General features: G+C 40.2%; 1 protein-coding gene across 1 annotated transcript in view; it reads left to right on the forward strand.

The window, feature by feature from the left end:
* Positions 1-18,465, forward strand: part of LOC117725867 (MAM domain-containing glycosylphosphatidylinositol anchor protein 1) — a 150,709-nt gene extending 132,244 nt beyond the window's left edge. Inside the window, exons 17-18 of the mRNA XM_034525735.1 lie at positions 11,347-11,464; positions 17,553-18,465. Coding sequence (XP_034381626.1) covers positions 11,347-11,464; positions 17,553-17,638 — 204 coding nt within the window. The 3' untranslated portion in view covers positions 17,639-18,465. The remainder of the gene's footprint in view (positions 1-11,346; positions 11,465-17,552) is intronic.
* Positions 18,466-19,675: the final 1,210 nt, after the last annotated feature.

Genomic DNA, 19,675 nt, shown 5'->3' on the forward strand with positions numbered 1-19,675 from the left:
CTGCGCTTGGAGTTAGCTCTTCCCTGTTGGGATGTGGCCGAGTAAACTTTATGACTCAGTCCTCCTTTCTGAATGAGGAAGATGCTTCCTCTCACTCATTTTGTTACCCACTGTGTCTATTCCTAAGTGTGTGTGTGTGTGTGTGTGTGTGTGTGTGTGTGGCGCACGTGTGTGTACTTCAGTGAGTTTACAACCCAACAGAGAGGGCAAAAGAAATGAGAACAAAAAATGATGATGGGTTTTGTTTTGCGTGCCTCTATCCTCTTGTGTGTGTTTCTCTTTCGCTTTCTGTTTTTTTTCTCTCTCTGCTTATCTTTCTCTCCGGCCCCATGTGCTGGGACAGGAGGACCAGTTGGGTCGATTCTTGCCCTGGTCCGCTTCACACACACAAACACACACACAAACACATACACACACACACACATAGACCTCTCATTGCTGATGACTAATAGCTCTGAAATGGCTGATGACTAATAGCTCTGAAACACACCCAAGATGTTTGACTGCTCACACACTCACCCCTACACACACACTTGCTCTTTCAATATATCTGTCTCCATTATTTCATACATGTACATGCATAAACACTGTTAGATCCAAACACACATACAGCCTAACTGTTTTTTTTAAACACACTTACACTAGTCTCCTATCCCCTGCAGCAATTATATATGACAGGTCAATTAACAGGCTTATTTATGAGCAAGGGATGCCTGCTAGTTGTGTTGTAATGATTCCAGATACTCTCTGTACGTGCACAGGGGAAATTGAATCCATGATGAATGTGGGCTGAAGGCCTTTGCTAGGGGCTGCATTTGCTCTTCATTAACTATGCCTCTGGAACACCATGTTCCTTTCACCATTAAAGGGAAAATTAAGTCGGAAACAGTGGGCCTACTGTATGTTTTAGGGCTGCTCTGTGATGTAGGATAGAGCCGATTCTATCGTATTTGCATGTTAAGGAGTCTCTTAGACAAGTCTTAAGGTGCTGCACACACACATACAGTACACTATTTGTTCTCCTACACATGTGGCTAGCTTGGGATAATATATTTAGTGTTTTTGTACTTGTGATGTACATGATGTATCATGCTGACCATGTGGGATGGGGCATTGTATTCTGTGTCGTCCCTGCTTTCAGCTGCATTAGTTGATAAACCAGTAGGTCTCAAATCTAGAGGCAGTGTGGACGCTTGAGAAACGTTCCTTTATTACCGTACCTTTTTGGTGTTCTGTTGTTAGCTACTCCTGCTGCGTGAGCCCGACAGCCAGGCAGAAGCAGCCATGCATGCCATGCAGATGAACTGGCTCCGCCCAGTTCCTCAGTGTCTCTGCATCCACACACACCAGTGATGCGTGGATTGCATTTATAACCGTGGACATGTGGTTTATCTACGTATCGGGCGGCCAGCGTAATAAAGAAAATGATATTTCTGATAAATAGCAATGCTGGTGGGTGACATAATCCAACATTTTATGTGTTTGTATGTGTCACTTAAAGCCTGTCTGAGCTCTACATCTGTGTTGTGCCGCCGCTAGTCCACTACTTCATTAATTGTTTACGGATGGATTTGTTTTCTCCGACATATAAAGTGCACCTTAGGGTAGAGAAAGCTGAAAGATGCATACAGGTCATGATGCATTCATGTCCAGGTCAATTCAGTTAACATTTGATATGTTAGAGTTACAAACCAATAACTAGCATTGTTAAGCATATGTTGTGTGCATGTTGGTGAAAGGATCACGCAGTAGTAATTATACTATGCAATAATCACAACAACTACAATCATTTTCTCAGTTACTGTATTTTCTGCTTTATTAGCCACCATACAAAAAAAAAGTACGGTACTCTTAAATTACTGACAACTGTGTTCATATGTTGCCCTCAATTAAGTTGTATCCTGTCAAACTAGAGCTTTAGTGTACATCTGAGCATTTATTTATAACGCCACTCTAAGGCAGCCTGGAGTGTTTATATGTGGTCAGGTTATGTCTGCGGGGGAGGGAATGGTGGTGTGGGAAACGGGGGACTGAATCACCAGAGAAGACCAAGGTCAGTAAAGGTTAGAATGCAGGTTAAGGACCAAATGGTAAAAAAATTGTATAAGCCACAGACGGTCTGAAGCTATCACCTCTGAGAACGAGAATCAGAACCTGCCCGCTCAACACATATGTGCCGATAGACACACACAAGACACAGATGAAAATAGAATCAGGAACACCACTCACACTCACAACAGACGTGCAGTGCACTTTATACACACACTGTGCCAGGAGAGGCAGACGCCGGGGAGAGCCGTGTCCTTTCCACGCTGTGGCCATGCAGCGTCAAAGCAGGCAGACTAATTGGTCCAGATATCACAATCTGCTGGAAATAGAAATAAATTATACAGTCGAGAAGACGACGGCAACGAGAACTGTGTACTGTACATGTTTTCTGTGAGCAAAGGAAGAGGTGTTTTAGAGACACACAAAGCTAATGTGTGAGCTTTAGGGAATGACACATGTGAGGTGGTGTTTGTCTCATCAATAAAGCACTTAATGCATCTTAAATATTCATCTGCCTGGTTGTATCGTGACTTGGGTAAAGGCAGGAGAGGCATGAAGGATGAATGAGGAAGGACAGGACGCATGCAAGAGAGGGGTTGTCTCCTTGGCAACTGACAGTTGCTTCATACATGACTGTTATTTACATGTCTCTCTTTTTTGTGCTGTTTTCTTTATCATGTTTGCTTGCAAACTGTATTGTTTGTCCAGTGTATGAGTGAGTGCTTTTTACTCCTCTTTCTCTCTCAGATTTGTGCAGACACACATCTTTGACCAGGAAATGTGTCTTCTACATTACGCATTATAGAAGAATTCAATCTAGTTCCATTGAGGTCCAATATACCTTTTTCACAGCAGACATTTTGTATACTTTGGGTGACATTATGATCTTAACACATAACATGCGACTGGCAAATCAATTCAAATGACTTACCATATACTCCCGAACGAGCTGTTCCTAATCCGAGCTGTTTCTCATCCTCATCCGAGCTGCCCCTCATCCTCACCCAGGTGGATGCAAAGAGCCTTTATGCTGCGGTCACACCAAAAGCGTTGCGAATATTCGCAAATTGAAATATCTACTCGCACAAAAGATTTGCACCGCTTTTGGTGTGAACGCAGCGAAAGGATTTAAGGTTGACATAACTTTGTCTCTCTTTGTGTAAAAGACACATAAAATACAATTAAATTAATAAATAATTAGAAATACATAAATAAGTACAACAATTTCAATAAATTGGACAATATTTATACGATGTAATAACCTAAATGTACAATATAACTTTATTTTTTAATCATCACAAATATACATGAAATTTGACCTCTGCATTTAAGATGAAAAGCGCCCATGGTACAACTTGGGGTCAGTGTCTCGTCAAGGAAATGCACACAGGAGGAACTTAGCCACAACTGTGTGTAAATGAACTGCCATCTTTAACTAAAGACAGTTAGAGAAGTATACAACCACAGTCTGACCTGCTGGCCTTGCTCAAGGCAGGTGCTGCTCTTTCCTTTCCTGCTTGTCTAACCTGTATGCCATGGCATCAGATTTTCCTTGAGTAAATGTGCACCTTGAAAATAGTCCAGGCTGTAGTGAGGCAAATAGAGCTCTAATGGTAGTAGACAGGCACATTTCATAAAGTAGCTCAACAGTATGACAATTGGTATACATATTTACCTCTTGCAAGATCTTTAGATATTTAGCTAGCTTCTGGCCAGCAACTCCACCCTTCGTCTGGAAGATAGAAATCAGTTGGGCAAAATGGCTCTCCAACTGTGCCATGAAGGTAGATTCCAGTGGGATGGTTGTAATGCGTTGGAAGTCAGCATGTATCTTCTATCAAAAAAACAAAACGACAGAATACAAAGAGGTAGGCCATTGGTACCACACAATACCACACTGTTACAGAATCCTGAGAAGTACTGCTGGGATCAGCATACCTGTGAAAAGTTTGTTTGTTAAATGTACTTACCAAAACAATATGAGGTCCCCAAAGAGTTAGGCCCTATTCCACGTCACACCAACATCAGATAGAAAAAAACTGCAAAAAAAAAAATATTCACGAATTGTAAATTTGTTTTACGAAAAAGAGGTAATTGTTCAATAATCCATAGTAATTTGGGTTAAGATAACGACTCAAATCAGATCCCAAAAAACTCATTTTATATTTAAATAAAGCCTCATTATTACTATAGAAATGATCAACAAAAGGCAGAAAGGTTTCTTAAATCAATCATCATTATTTGCAAACTAGGTGAAGTATAACCCCCTGTACAATGTCTTGGAATAGAAAATAAATAAAATAAATATATTTTGATGATTAGTGTCAATTCTGAATTATTACCAGACAAAATACTGTGGACCTTAGTTAGTTAATTTCGGACTGTGGTCATATATCAACCATGCTTGTCGTCTACAGAACAGCTGCAGCTTACATTTTTCATTTCCTCCGTGCTTTCAGAGCTACCTTTACATATTTAAGCTAACGCTGGCTCATTAGTGTATAACCGAGGAAAAGCTACCACAAAGTGAAAAGATACTGGCACTAAAAAGAGTTGAGCAGAGCGACACGGGACTCCGTGTTGTTTCGTTTTGCAAGAATGACAACTCAGGCAACAGCTTGTCCTCCTTACCGTAACGTTAGGACCCCGTTCTGTTTACCTTCGACACGAGGGGGTAACATTAACCCATTTGGCGCCAGAGAGTAGCAAACAATGTTTAACTTTAGTTTGTGTCCCCCCTAATATCACCGCACTGATAAGTTTAAGTTAAAAATATATACTTAAAGTCGGTCCATAACGTTAAACGGAAGGTTATGCTACAAGCTATTGACGTTAGCTAAAGTACATTAACATTAGGTAGCTAACAGCTGGCTAGTCAATTTACATTGGTTAGGTTCGACTTTTAGTGGCCACAAACTTACGAGAAAGTCAACCAAGAAAAGCATGTGGTGCATCACGCTATTATATAGCAGTATCCAGTTAGATAATTATGTGGTGCATCACGCTTTTATATAGCAGTATCCAGTTAGATAATTATTTTCACTTAAATTATTATACTAATGTTAACCTAGCCTTAATGGTAGGCAACATTGAGCTAACGTTAGCAGCAGTAGGCCTGTGTACGTTACCTAACTACTTTTCTTGGTGGCAACTGAATCCTGTTGAAGTAAAAATACAACACAGCAATGAATTTAAAATGTGTACTTACTGAAAACGGAGCGCTTTGAGAACCCGACAGCAGGCGATACAGCACAGCTTTCAAAATGGAAGAAATTAGCGCCTAGAGGAAGGAAAGGGGGCGGGGCTTGTGGACGCACATGCACAGATGTGGAAATTGAATGCGGGAATTAAAATGTACATCATTTTCTCATGTTACCTTTAAATGAAGGAAATTAGCTTTTCGTAAACCATGGAAGTATGAGTTAAGATTAATTAAAAAAGATAAGTAGGATTCACTAACATTAAAAATCAGTGAAATTACCTTGATTAAATCAAGTAATATCTACAAGGGGTCCGAATCATTTTTTTCACTGTGGGATCTTCCAGTTTTGCAGAATAAGCCTTGCTGCCAACGTGAAACCTGTTAATTGCTGATCTCTGCTTTGGTAAAGCCTGGTGACACAAACTATTTGTCTCTTAGTAAACATAATTGTTGGGACTCTGGTAAAGGCCGTTTGAGCCGCCCTTCTAGGTTCTTCAGTACTACCTTTCAAAGAGGCATCACATTAGAGCAATCACATTGGTGCCCATTTCTTTGTTACATTTCCAACATATATTATCCTGCATTAGGCCATTTTATAGTTTCAGAAGTGTACAATAAAATGTATGTACAATTTTGTAATGGATAAACTTGCTTCTTGCATCCCTTGTAGTCCAGCATACATTCAATATTATTTCTCGACATACATCTTCACTAATCTCATTGCCAAGATCTTTTTGACATGTCTTTGATTATTTGACATTTTTTTGTAGAATATTGAGGCAGAGTGTAGCTTATGGGAAGCCTTTAGGAAGGTAGAGATCTTTTAATTTATGTTTTCCTTTTGCCAGCCATGTCAAATAATAAATAACTAAATACCTTTTACTCTAAACAGATGATAGGGTCATTCCAAGTAAAGGAGTAGCTTTGCTTGTATTGATAAATCCCCAGAATGTTATGTGCTCTTACCCATGCCCACTGAGGGTGTTGAAAAAATTAGATTTATTCGCTCTGTTTTGTTGTGTGTTTTTGTGATAACAAGTCTATAACCTCAGATTGCGCTGCCAGTACCCCCTCCATCTTTACACAGGATTCATAATTTTTCCAGTGCCGTGCTAGCTTATTCATTTCAAATGCTATGTTGTATAATTCCATATGAATGGATGAACCAATCCCCCACTATCTACAGAGGTATAGTTAACAATGTGTGTGTATCACCTGTGCTTTTCCAGTTGTTGCAAGTCAACCTTTATTATCTTGCACACTATTTACAATTATTTGAACTTGTTTTGTTTAGTTTTTCACAGGTTGCACTTATTGTTATTATCTTGAAAAGATATACAGCGCAAAACAGGTTAATTGCAGTCCCAATAAGCTATTTCTTTGCCAGTGTGCTTTTTTGCATATAACTTTATTTGCATTGTTCTAACAAAGTGATTGCACATTTGGTTTACTTGAAAGTGATAGCAATTTTCTTTATTCTATTATTTGAAAATGCACAGATGGAGGAGTCACAGAAAGTTATTTCAATAAAAAGTCAGTACCATTTTATTGGGGCGGTGGGGCATGAACATGTTTCTTCCTCCAAAGTGGGGCGTGTCAGAAAAAGTTTGAGAACCACTTGGAGAACCTGAAGTCTATGAGTCTACTTCTCGCCTGATTTATTATGTAAACATTGTAAACATGAGTTTATGGTCTCAACTGCTAGTTTCAAGTCTTCTTCAATACAGCATGATGTTCATAGGTGATAGAGCAGGTTGTGCTCTAAGGAGTGGCTACTTTGGGATTGATAAACCGCTACCGTCTGATATCTTTAACCCTTTCACAGTGTTTTTTTAGTTAGTAAAGTTTAATTGTTACCGTTTTGGTTGCCTAAAAATGTCTTAGACAGCATTCAGTTGTACCACACTCTCGTCTGGTTTAAAAAAAACAAGATGTTGATGGCCAAAATGCAGGACTCAAGGCTTCAAAACAGAAGCCCACAAACCAATGGTTGACGTCTCGGAGACTAGGTCACATCTGGGTGACACGTGTTGACATTTTCAGATTGACTCCATGCGAAGTGTTGTTTTTTTTTTACAGCAATGTGATCATGTTAATTGGATGCAGTTTGCAGAATCAGCCTCTATTAACTGGCCTTGAGCTGAATACTCCAGAGATTGTTGAGTACTGTGCTTTACAGTTTAATGTTAAGTATTTTTGTCTACATTTGTAGAAACCATTAACTTTAATTCACAAGAAAAAAAATAAACAGCGATAAACCTTGTTGTGTCTATTATCTAAAATGTCCCCTTTGAACAATATTCATATGATTTTCTAATTCTGTTGAATTCTTAGGAGATCGCTATTTGAAACAAATGTTATTTTGTTCCACAGAGTGTAGGAGTGACTGCATATTTATGCTTGTTTCATTTCTGCTTCATGTTGAGAGCATGTCCATGGAGAACACAAACGTTCTCGTCCTGTGCACAGCTCACTGACTCCATACACCGAAGGCCTTTGAGGCGCTGCCACTCGTCTCTGCATTTCCCGTCTCTTTGTACTCCGTCCAACAAAAGTAAGGATGTCTTTGCGAACTGCTTCTTTTCCCACTTCTGTAAATGAGGTGTACCCCAGCCTATGGCTTGCATTAATATAAGGCCTTGACTGTACTCAGTGGAAACTATCTGCAATAAAAGTCAACCGATAAGGAAGCATTATAATTGAATTAGTGTCCTGCCTGCTCTCCATGATTACTTGCTGTGTATATTCAAGTTGTGAACTTGTGAAATGTCAACTGCCGCTGTATGAGCTTCTCTGGTCTTGATTTGGGTTCACTGAATATTTAAGGGAAACTAAACTCTTTTGTTTGAGCCGCCGATACACAAAAAACATCTTCATAATTACATTGTCAATCATTATATCTGTAGCGATTGCTGTTGTTGAATGTTTTTATTGTTGCATGGAACCGCCGTCTGCCTCACTCCTGCAAGCTTGTCAATCCTGTTCCTTTTTTAAAAATCTAAAATAATGAGAGTGAATTGGCCTTGAAGCTGGTTGTTCGCTGAGATGTTTAAAGCACAAACTACATGTAACCATAAAATCAATCGAGATACAAAAAAAGAGGTAACATGTTGTTGAAGATTATTTGTGTCCCCATTCGCTCCTCTGTGGATTACCCAGAGGCCATCTGTGTTCCTTGCAGTGTTTGGTACCTGAGGGGCTTTTTGGAAACCAGGCCAACCCACATTTGTGTGCCTCACACTGCACCGACTCTCTTCTGCACCGGCATTTCAAAGCTGGCTCTCTACCTCTCTCTTTCTTTCTTTCTCTTTTGTTCTCTCTCTCTCTCTCTCTCTCTCTCTCTCTCTCTCTCTCTCTCTACCTCTTTCTCTATCTGTCCCCTCTGGTATATGGACAGCACATCAATGGGAACATTAGAGGTTACAAGGCTCAACAAAACGACATATTCACAACGCCAACCTGACACCCTTTGATCCTGCAGTTACACACACAAACGCACGCACACACACACACACACACACACAAACACACACACACACTTTTTTAATACTTTTAAGTAAAGTTAAGAAATAATGATTATAGTGCCCTATACACTCCTAAAAATTTTCCATTAATGTGTATCAAGCAAACTTGCCACTCTTGAGACATATGAGCTACACAGTCTCCAGCAGTGATGTTTAAGTGTGCGGCCCTGCAGGCACTTGATCTGTCGACAGTGAACATTTCAGTGAAAGGGCACAGGCCTGTTTCCCTGAGCCTTTCCAGAAAAATAAACTTAGAAAATCATTAGGTTGGCATCACTTTGTTCTGTGCCATTCAGTTTGACATCTGAGAGAAAATGATGGCGCACCGCGTTGTTGCGTTGTCATGTGGTAGAATGGTTATTTGTGCTGTCGTTCTCCGCATATGTGTCAATGCCGCTGTTAGTCTTTTGGCTTCCATCTCCCAATTATTTTTCTCATCTTGTAATTATACAACAATCTGGTGCCTCTGCTACAACCTCTTTAGTGCAGACGTGCTTGCAGGTGCAGAGAGGCAGGCAGAATGCTCAGCTGGTTCTATTAGTTTACATAGAAGACAGGACTTGAGGAAGAAAGTATATAAATAAAATAAAGTGTTAACCACAGCCACACGATGAAGAAACAGCACTGTAGCGTTTATAAATTAGATGACCATGGCCTTTTGACCAATTATCTTCTTCCCTCTACTACCCTGTAGTTCCCTCACAGCTACCTTCTGCTGAGTGAATCAAATAAGCCTTTTTTGCACAAATGAGCCGGCCAGCTAAAGCCATACAGCTTGTGCTGCTGCACTTCTTTTCTTTCTCCTTCCACACAGACCAATAATTTTCAAGGTTCTCCTAATTATTTTATTTATGCATTCAAAGAAGATCTCTCGCTCAGGGAGTAAATTGTAAAGCAAGTGGGAAAGAGGTGGTGTTGCTCTTGTGTTTCCCTCCCCTTTATGAATGTAATTGATTGAGCTCTCTATTTGGAGTAAATTGTAAGACGTAAAGAGAGAAACAGCGAGGAAATTATAGGGTTTCTTGTATACACACTTGTAGGAGCTAGGCTGCGTCTTCAAGTGAACCAATGGGAAACAAATCCCATGGATTCTTGAGGAAGAGCTACAATAACCTCATTTTGGTGAAGGACTTTAAGGAATTATACATTTACACTGTCTGTCTTCCTTCACCTTGAACTTGACTTTTCGTGATAAAACTGCACGGGTGAACTGGAGATATTACTCCACATGCACACAGTCATGCTTCTCCATGTCCATGGCGACGAATAGCTTATTGGTATCTGCCCCATGAATTTCTGTTTGATACTTCAAACTGATGGCGCTGTTTGCTGTTAATGGCAACACTTCCAGATTAAAACACAGGTAATGGATTGCCCTATCAGTGCAAGAATACAGCATTCCCCACCTTTCGTTTACTCAGAACATATAAAGGGTTGGGTGAGGCTTTTCTGCTTGGTATATTTACACACAAGTTGACAGCAGGCCTGTTCTGCCGGTTTATCACGTTAAATACTCTGTTGATACTGTAGCCCAGCACATTGGTGTTAACAGATGGAGGTCTGAAAGTGTGGCCAGTCATGCATATTTGGCACCCCTCTATGTATGCACCTGCTATACGGGTATATAAGCAGGCAGTATTTCAATCAGCATCATATTCAAACAAACATTCACACCTGATCCTGAATGTGACTGGGATAACTTGAGGCTTCAGTGCCTTGCTCAGGGGCTAGATGGCGTGGTAAATATTGCTATATGTGTGAGCCCATCCAACAATTTGTGCATGGAGCGCATTTCTGTCACAAAAAAATGAAACACTTAACAGATCAAATGATCCATTATTAATGTTGCAGTGGAAATCCCCCAGAAATGATTACACAGCAAGTATTTTGACAATCATATTTAAAATTAAACAAAGGGGAAAAGTCTGCAGTGCAACAAATACAATCAGTTGTGCGAGTTGTTTTTGTTGTTATTTTGGAGCTGCAAAGTTTCATTGTTTGTTTGCTCTTTTTTCTCCTCGTATTCCACACAGAATACGCTGGGTTTTTGATTAGCTGGGTGCCTCGGTACACCACTGTAATTAGGCTGTCAGTCAAAACCAGATGGCTGGTGGCTAAGATGGGGAAGTCGCCTGGAAAGTTCTCAGACTAGTCTGCTGTTCGGTTTTGTTGTTGTGGGTCCATAACTGATTATGGGATAAGCATGCAACTTCTAAATACTTAATTCTACCTACCTGCATATTGTTATCTGCACTGCTTATTACTCTGTTTGTCCTTTTCAAAGCTAGTGCCATATAATTAATTAATTTGACCAGTGTGAGCTCTTTTATGTTCAATGTATCATCATCACACTTTTTATTTAGATGGGAACAAAATAAACAGTGAAAACAACATTGTATTTAATACTTGCTGTAGTCATGATGCTAAAGTAAAAATCACTCATCATATATTAATTTAAGTCAAATTTGTTCCAACATGGCACTGTGTTTTACACTCATTAGATATACTGTATGTCATAAACAGTATACTCACCCAGCATCCGTCTGTCCCTTTGTCTTTTACCCGAAACAGATTGTGTTTGAAGGAATTCGAGGCACGGGTTTCGAGGGAGATATTGCCATTGACGACGTGTCCATCACCGTCGGGAAGTGCAAGCAGGGGAACACTGTAGCCAGCGCAGGTAAGACAGGTAAGATAGACATAAACCCCCAGAGAAACCCAAAGAAGCCAAATGTGATTAACTTCCGCCATCCACACACACATACATTGTTTGTAAATGCAGTTGCATTCGGACTGAAATAAGGGAGGCAATATGCTTTTTTTAATGTCTAAAAAGGGTTGACAGCTTTTTGTTTCATCAAACATGCCAACAAAGCATTTGCCTAAGAGGCTGAAACATTGAATTGAACTAAATTGATTTAAACTGAGACTAAATAAATTGAAGGGCAGCAGAAAGGGAATATATTGAACAAGAGAAAGAGAACTGAACGTCATCTTAGTGTTCAGGAGGTGTGGGAATGTGGCGCAGAGAGAAGCTGTTGTTGATGTGGGGGCTGTACGATGGACAAGTGGACATCACAGGGCACCGGCATGGAAGCCTCGTCATCTTTTGCTGTCCTCCTCTGCCTCTATGGCTCTATTTACTTCACATTCCCCTTCACTTCCCATCCTGTAAGTTCCACACCACCGCCCCACTGCCTCCTCCACACCCACCATTATTATATCCTGTGGTCTTTTCCTCTTACCTTGTGTTCTCTATAAGCCATCTACCCTTCATTATCCGTATACCGCTCACTGCTCTTGATCTGGGAAATGTTCTGTTATTTAGCCTTTAGAGAGAAAGTGTGTCATCATACAGGAGAATGAGATATACAGGAATCTCTGTGCAGTGAGGGAAAAAAATGACATACCTGCATCAGACAGTGGCGAAAGCATCAGTCCACCAGGAGAGTTGTTTCACTCCATAAACTGACCACAATTTCTCCACACGCCTCATTCTGACATGCTTGATGAGTCAAACCAAGTGATCTGCCCATAAATAGAATAGGAAAATACAATGTTGCAACTTATAAATAATGTTGGTCGACTCTGCCTTAAGGGTGAGCCAGAGAGAATAACAAGTCCGTTACAGGGAATGAGTGCATGTCCATGTAAGCGTGTGGAGAGAGACTCAAATAGCCTAAAGGGTAAGGGTGTGGAGAGGAGATGGAGACAGAGAAAAGGTCAAAGACAGAGAGCGACCAAAAGTAGGTGTGAGTTTGTGTGTGGTGAGTGAGAGAGAGAGAGAGAGAGAAAGGAGAGGGGGGAGTAGTGGGGGGAGGAGAGAGAAACGGGTCCAAGAACTAAAAGAAGAAAGAGAATATGAAACTAAAACCTGCCAGCAGTTTAGCTGCAGTAAGAGCTGCCCTCTGCCAGCCAAGAAGCGCATGTAAACATGCTTGCACGCAAAAAACACACGCACACACACACACACACACACACATATGCGCATAACATCATTAAATTCTCATATAGCCTTCATTGCATTCTCTCTGTCTAGAAACGTGCACAACAACCGCCAGTTTGCACCGTTCTCTTATTGCACACTGCCATTACTGTTCCCTCTCAACAAGAATCAGAATGTGTGTTCTATAGTAATGTTCATTACTATGGTCGAATACACTACTGATCTTTTAATCGTTGTCATGATAATTGATTTGACTTCATGTTATTTGAGCATTAGTAACTGTATACTGGACTTACTTTTACTGATAAGTATTCTTACTATTATCAGTTTGAGTAATTGTAGTGTCAATTATTTGTATACATACCAACATGACAAATCACTCAAAAGAAGGGTGTTGTATGCTGTATATGTACAGCATACAACACCCTCAATGAGGGTAGGGATGAGGGACCACTTCTAGAAATAGCAGACATGCAATAGAACAACACTTTAGTACGACAGAAAGGATGTTATGCAGCAACATGTGGCGAGAACCTGCATGGTGTAGTTCACTTGTTCTGTTTGTTAGGCCCGACGACAAGAAAAACAGAGCCATGGAAACACCACAAAACAGCAAAAAATGAGAGAGTGAATTATTAACATCCTGCTTTTTACCTTCTCAAACACCCAGTTGTGATACGTCTGCTTATGTGTGCAATCGTGCACATCAAGCGCATGTAAAGCCATTGGCGGATGGGGTGAATAATGAATGAAGGTGTAAACAGGAAGAGGAAAGCTCTGGAGCGCAGCTCTCCGAGTATGCGCATATGTGCATGTGTGTCCTGCAGGTTTTGTTCAGGCAGAAACATACAGTGGCAGATGGGTAATAATAATAATCAGGCAAGCGACTGAAGAGTCTCCGCCACTGAAAGAAAACACAAATGCATGTGTCCTTGAGTACAGATTACAGACCACCATGGAGTTTGTGAAGTATGATGAGGATTGGAGAAAGATTACATTCAACTTGTGTTGCCAGGACAAGACAGATATAGACACAGAGATAGGTTGGGTCAGGTACTGAATACACATTACATTGCATATGTGTAATTAGTGAAGTAATCCATTGAAGAAAAAAGAAAAAATCTAATCAGCAAATTAAATCTGTAAAAACGATTCTGTATTCATATGCATATGCAGACTTTGGTTGAATTCAGGTAAATAGCCCGGAATGCATTCTCGAATTACAGTTTTATTGGTTTAAATTAGCTTGTAACACAATCAAGTTGTACATGTAAACAATGAGCAGCCCACCAAATAAAAGTCTTGGCCCGGATATGCTGCTGGCTACAACAGAACCCAGAAATATAGCCCCTTGCCCCCAGAGGCTTTTCTGTCGTCAGACCGACAGCCAATGGGTTCAGAGATTGCTTGAAGATCAACATTTGAAAATATTGCACTTCATACAAAAAAATTGACACAGCCCCCAAAAATGTGTAAAATGTTTTAATTTAATTTTTTGTTCTCTTTGTCTGCATTTTGTATATTCAGCATTTACAGACATCATCAGAAATGTAAGACAGTTTGATTGCACATGTTTTCAAATGCGATCAGGGCAGATTATAGTACATTATTTTTTGTAATCCCGATTACATGAAACCAGTTTCTACCCAACCGTAGGCACAGAGATGCTCACAAATACACACATTTGACAACTCATTCTCACACACATTTGCTTCAGGTTAACTATATGCACGCACAAGGGACTGTTATCCTGTGGTCCTCCGCAGATGAAGGATGATTGCCTCTGACATGTTTGGTGCAACTCTGCCTGCATAAATCACAGAAATCTACCTGGCTCAGTTGTGTGTCCAGAGAGGAGATGGTGGAACATGAGCTTGTCTTTTACAGTTTAACTTTTACTGTATTCTCCTTTTACCATTTAAGGAGTTCCCTCCTCAGCTCTTTGTTACTCTTCTATCAAATGGATCTGCTGCATCCTATTGTGGGAATGTGGGAATTGTGCAAAACCAGAACTAATACAAATGAACTCTCAACTTGCTTCCTTTCTTCTTTTTTTTACACATGAACAGCTCAAATTGACACCAGGATGTAGCTCAGCGAGATCTTGTGGGCATTGACATTGACAGTTTGGGTAATCATTTGAAATGTATTGCTACCTGTGATTGTTTGGATATTGTTAACCTTTTTGATTGGTTGATTGATTCAGAAACAAAGAAGCAGGTTTAAAGGCTCAGATTTATGTGAGTGGATTAAAATGCCTCCGCTCGTCCTGTACTATGAAATAGTTGGAACCACCCCCCCTGCATACACACATGTGCACGTATATAATATAGACTTTGATCATTTACACATACTGACTGAAATGCATATTCATGCTCTTTTTCAAGACCTTGAGTGATAAGGAAAGACAATCAGACAGAGATGTAAAACACTACGTTCCAATTGGCGCGAAATATATAGGAATGTGTGTGTGTGTGGGAGTGTATGTGTGTGTCTGCTATGTGCGGATCAAAGCTTTATTAGAAATATTGATTTCATCCCTAGAGGACGGACCCTTGATTAAAATCATACTGATCGTTTTCATACAAGCAGTATGCATGTGTAATTTGCATTGGAATGCTGCTGGTGTATAAATGAGAGAGTGCATTGTATGAATTGCTTTTGTGCGTGAGAGTAAGATTATAACAAATTAAAATAAATAGGAAATCTTTGATGGTCTCATGCGTCTAACTGGCAGGTTCGGTCTTATCAGTAACAAGGTTCTGAACAAATACAATCACACCACATTGAAGATGTATGTACTGCATCCTAAACGTGCATAAATAATAACAACCTGCTGGGGGAAAAAAATCTAAGAAAAACAATCCATCACATATTGGCGATGATGACATCAATTGTAACTTCTTTTTCTCATTATAATCTCAAAGCTGTCATGGTGTAAGATCTCGATGGTGAATCTCTGTTCCTCTTTCTTGTTGACTCATCCGCCCCCTCATTCTTGGTTCTGTCTCCCTCCGCGGATTTCCATTTCCACTCAACTCTTTCTTTCTTCCCTGACAAGTCTCTCACTTTTGTCCACGTAAATCATAAAACACAGATCCAGTTTTCTACAATCCTTCTCATGCTTTCTTCACCCAAAAATTACTCTTGCACCAGGGCTCTTTTATTGCACATGCCTCTGCTGTTAGCCTCAGGCTTAGAGACAGCCGTAGGCCAAAGCGATAATGTATACATGCAGTTTCTACTTAGCCTGTGGTTAATGTAATGTCAAGGTTAGCCCTTTTATTCCTGACAGTTTACAAGGGGCACAAAATGACATGTAACATGTAGACCTTTTAATTTTAGTGTATTTCGGAAGGGCGAAAAAGTAATTTTTACTTTGATGATTCATACGTGTGTTTCATTCTTTTTATTGTTAGACAATTGGTCAAAATAATTATATATATGTACACATATTTAATTTATAACACCTTGTCCACAGGAAGCTTAAAGAAAAGTCACTGGGTCAGTGTGAAGCATTTCTGGGTATGTTTTTAGCAGAAAATTGATTATGAAAACTTATGTTTTTGTTACCCTTTTTGACTACGTAGAAAGCAGGTCATTTACAGAGTCCTGATGTGAATAGCATTGCTTTGTTTCTAAACACTGGCTCTTGAGAGATCGTTTGGGTTTTTGCGGTACCTGTAGGCCTCCGAGGTTCTCTGGAAAACTTGAGAAACTGTGTCCAACGAGAGCTGGAGAGTGCCAAACCGTGATACTGAAAGACGCTGTGTGATTTCCTTTGGCCCTAAAGTAGTGTTAATATGAGGAAGATGGCCTTTCAGCTAGGGAACAGCTTTACCACAGTTTTGCTCTTGGCGTTACTAGTCTTGGAATGGGAGGAGGTGAGCAAAGGGGTATTGTGGCAGTCTGCAACCATATCACTAGATGCCACCAAAGGTTCTCTAAAATAAGAAGGACATTTATCCACAAACACATACATACAAAACATAGAAAATGCGTGTGTCTACTGGGTTATTAAGCGTGAGAACAATGTTGGTTCTCTTTTAGCAATAATTTTATATCTCAATTAAAACATTGAAGGTGCTCCATAGTTTTGCTCTTTAAACAGAGAAGGCTGATAATGCAAAGTTAGTGTGTCGGTGTCTTGTAAAGCCCCATGTAGACATTTTAAAATAAGCTTTTAAGGTACTGATATTCAGAGCAAAGGAATTGCTTCCCCACGACTCGCAACGTGGCAATGGCTGAGTCAGCAACTTCAACAGTGCCAGCATTTCAAACAACAGCAAAGATGCTGACAGAGGTGACAGTGTTTACCTGAGAAGTGGGCTCTCAGCTGTCGGTCGGGGCGGCATTATCAGCTGTAATCACCACATTAGCCCAGTGCAGAGCGGCGGCTATTAGCTAGTCAGTCGAACACGCTCACATGCACAAATATGCACTTATAGGCATTCGTGGCTGGCAACAAATGCACAGAGAAGCTCAGATAACAACACAGGGAGAGTGACTTCATTCTCTGCTCAGGTCGACATTACGCCACTGACATCTTTACATAGATGATAAATAGTTGTTTCATGCTATTTTAGTGCTCCAAGTGTCGAATAGAGAACCCTTAACATATTGTGTTTCTCCAAGATGTGACACTGCTGCAACCTCATTTTTATAGTGCAGTGATGCAATGTGATAGGTGTCTAGCAGAAAGTGAGTCATCTTCACTGTTCTGCGGGAACTTTGCTATGAAACATTTTCAAGTCATGAATAAGTATTTTTATAAGTATTTATGTGTGTAAAATAACTAGACAACTGTACTCTTTTTTGTCTGTTTCCATAGTTCTGATCGGGGGATCACACTCGCTCCCATTGGCCAGCTGGCTGACCTTTGGCCTCTCCGGCATCCTGTCGCTACTCTACAGATGATGAGCACTTCCTGCTACACCACCTGTCAGAAGTGACAGACACTGCCCTTACTCGCCCCCTAATACTTCTCTCTCTACCTTTCTCCCTGTCTGTACCTCTAATTACCTGTATCCCTGTCTGTCCTTCTCAACTCAATGTCTTTCTGTCCTGGCATCCATTTCATCCTTCTTCCTTAGATAAGTGGTCACACAAAGTCTTAGTCTAGTTTCTTCTCCTCTGCTTTCTTTCAACATTTTCCCCCAGACACTCAGTATAACCAACAAACGCGCATACTGTATTTAAGGTGAACACACTTAGTGATCTTTAAGGTTGAACTTCACAACTCTATTAATTTGATTAGATTCACATGATCCATGTCAGCGTCTCACTTTGTCACCTTTTCCTCTCCTTCATCAACCTTCATTTATACATGGACCCTCTTATGTATCTCCACTCCCTCGAAATGCGATCCCCAACGGCCCCACCACCCTATTCCCCAGACACCAAAGTGTCGGACACTCAACCAAAGATGACAAAGGACCTGAGGGAATAAAACGAGGGAACAGGGATTCCAGGAAGAAAGTAAAAGAGAGAGAAAGAGAGAGAGAAAGTGGGTAAAGTCCTTCTTTTTCACAAAGACCGTCTGCCTTCCGTCCCAACCTTTGGGGCTATGGGAGAAACTGAATGACAAAGAGACACACAAAGAAGAACTGTTCAATGAATGAATGAATAAACAAATGAATACTGAGTAAAGGACGAACCAGAAACAGAGGGAAAAGAAGTGTGCTCCTGGTAGCCTCTCTGCTTGCCCTCTGCTTGCCACAAGAGACAAACCTCAGTGCGGACTATACGTGTACATTTATCTCTATATATATTAAATATAACAAAGTTTAAACTAAAATACAACTAGGACAGTGGAGGACTTTACAAAGTGAAATTAAAGAAGCACAACGTTTATACAACCTCTGCTGTTCCTTTTGGTTTTATTCTACTTATTCTGTGATGTTGCAATTTGTCAGACCTATTCAATGTTTTTTATATTTTGCTTTCTTGTTTTGTTTAAGGGTCAACGGCAATGGGTAATACAGTATTATATTAATATTTATGAGAAGGAGAGAAGATGATTTGTGATCCAGAACCTGAATTGAGCAGGATAGAAATGAGGAGGATGACCCAAGCGAGGATGACCCAAGCCACCTGGATAGAAATCTCAACTTTTCCTCACACATACTGAACACACACACAAATACACACACACAAACACACACTCACACACACGTACGAACACACAGTTTTCCTTGCTGCCATCACAGCCATGCCCTCAGCTCAGCCTCTGCCTCAAATACATGTCTCGCTCGTGAATGACACATTTATAAGGAAAACCATGGTTGGTAGATGCAACTTTCACATTTCTGATCACTTGCCACAAAATTCTTATCACTGGACATCATGACTCGGATTTATCAACCACAACAGAATATCTGGACATGTCTCTAATGAAGAGAAACACATGCTGTGCTACAGAAAAAAGCATGGAGGGAGTGCATTTGAATACTCCTTTCTCCACAGGCGATTGAATGTCATGTATGAATTTCCCATACACTTCTTTCACATGAGTGAAAGATGGAAAAGATTGTCAGTATCTGGCGGGTGTGCATCGTGGATTGCATATCAGATTCTCTGTCATTGTTTATTTAGCGTTCGATGTCTGTAGTGTAAACCATTTTTTCATAATCATATAGATATGATTGTTAAAGTTAAGCAATACTCATATCTAGGGATCAATATACAATAGTTTATGATTGCGTTTGAGATGGCAGTTCAGTCGGCAGAAATGCCATCTTGTCCAAAGCACATCGTAATGGGTATTTCTCATCATTTGTCAGTTTTGTTTTCTTATTAATAATAACTAAAGCTGTAGCTATTTTAGTCATTCAGTGGGTAGATAGCATGTTTGCATTTTGCTGCATCATGCTTCAACTTATCTCTAGTAAGCTCCCCATCCACCAGTCACCCTGCTTCAGTAACTTGTGCATAATAATCTGCTTTATTACCATG

The sequence above is a fragment of the Cyclopterus lumpus genome, chromosome 3 (genome assembly GCF_009769545.1).
Source record: "Cyclopterus lumpus isolate fCycLum1 chromosome 3, fCycLum1.pri, whole genome shotgun sequence".
Lineage (NCBI taxonomy): Eukaryota > Metazoa > Chordata > Actinopteri > Perciformes > Cyclopteridae > Cyclopterus > Cyclopterus lumpus.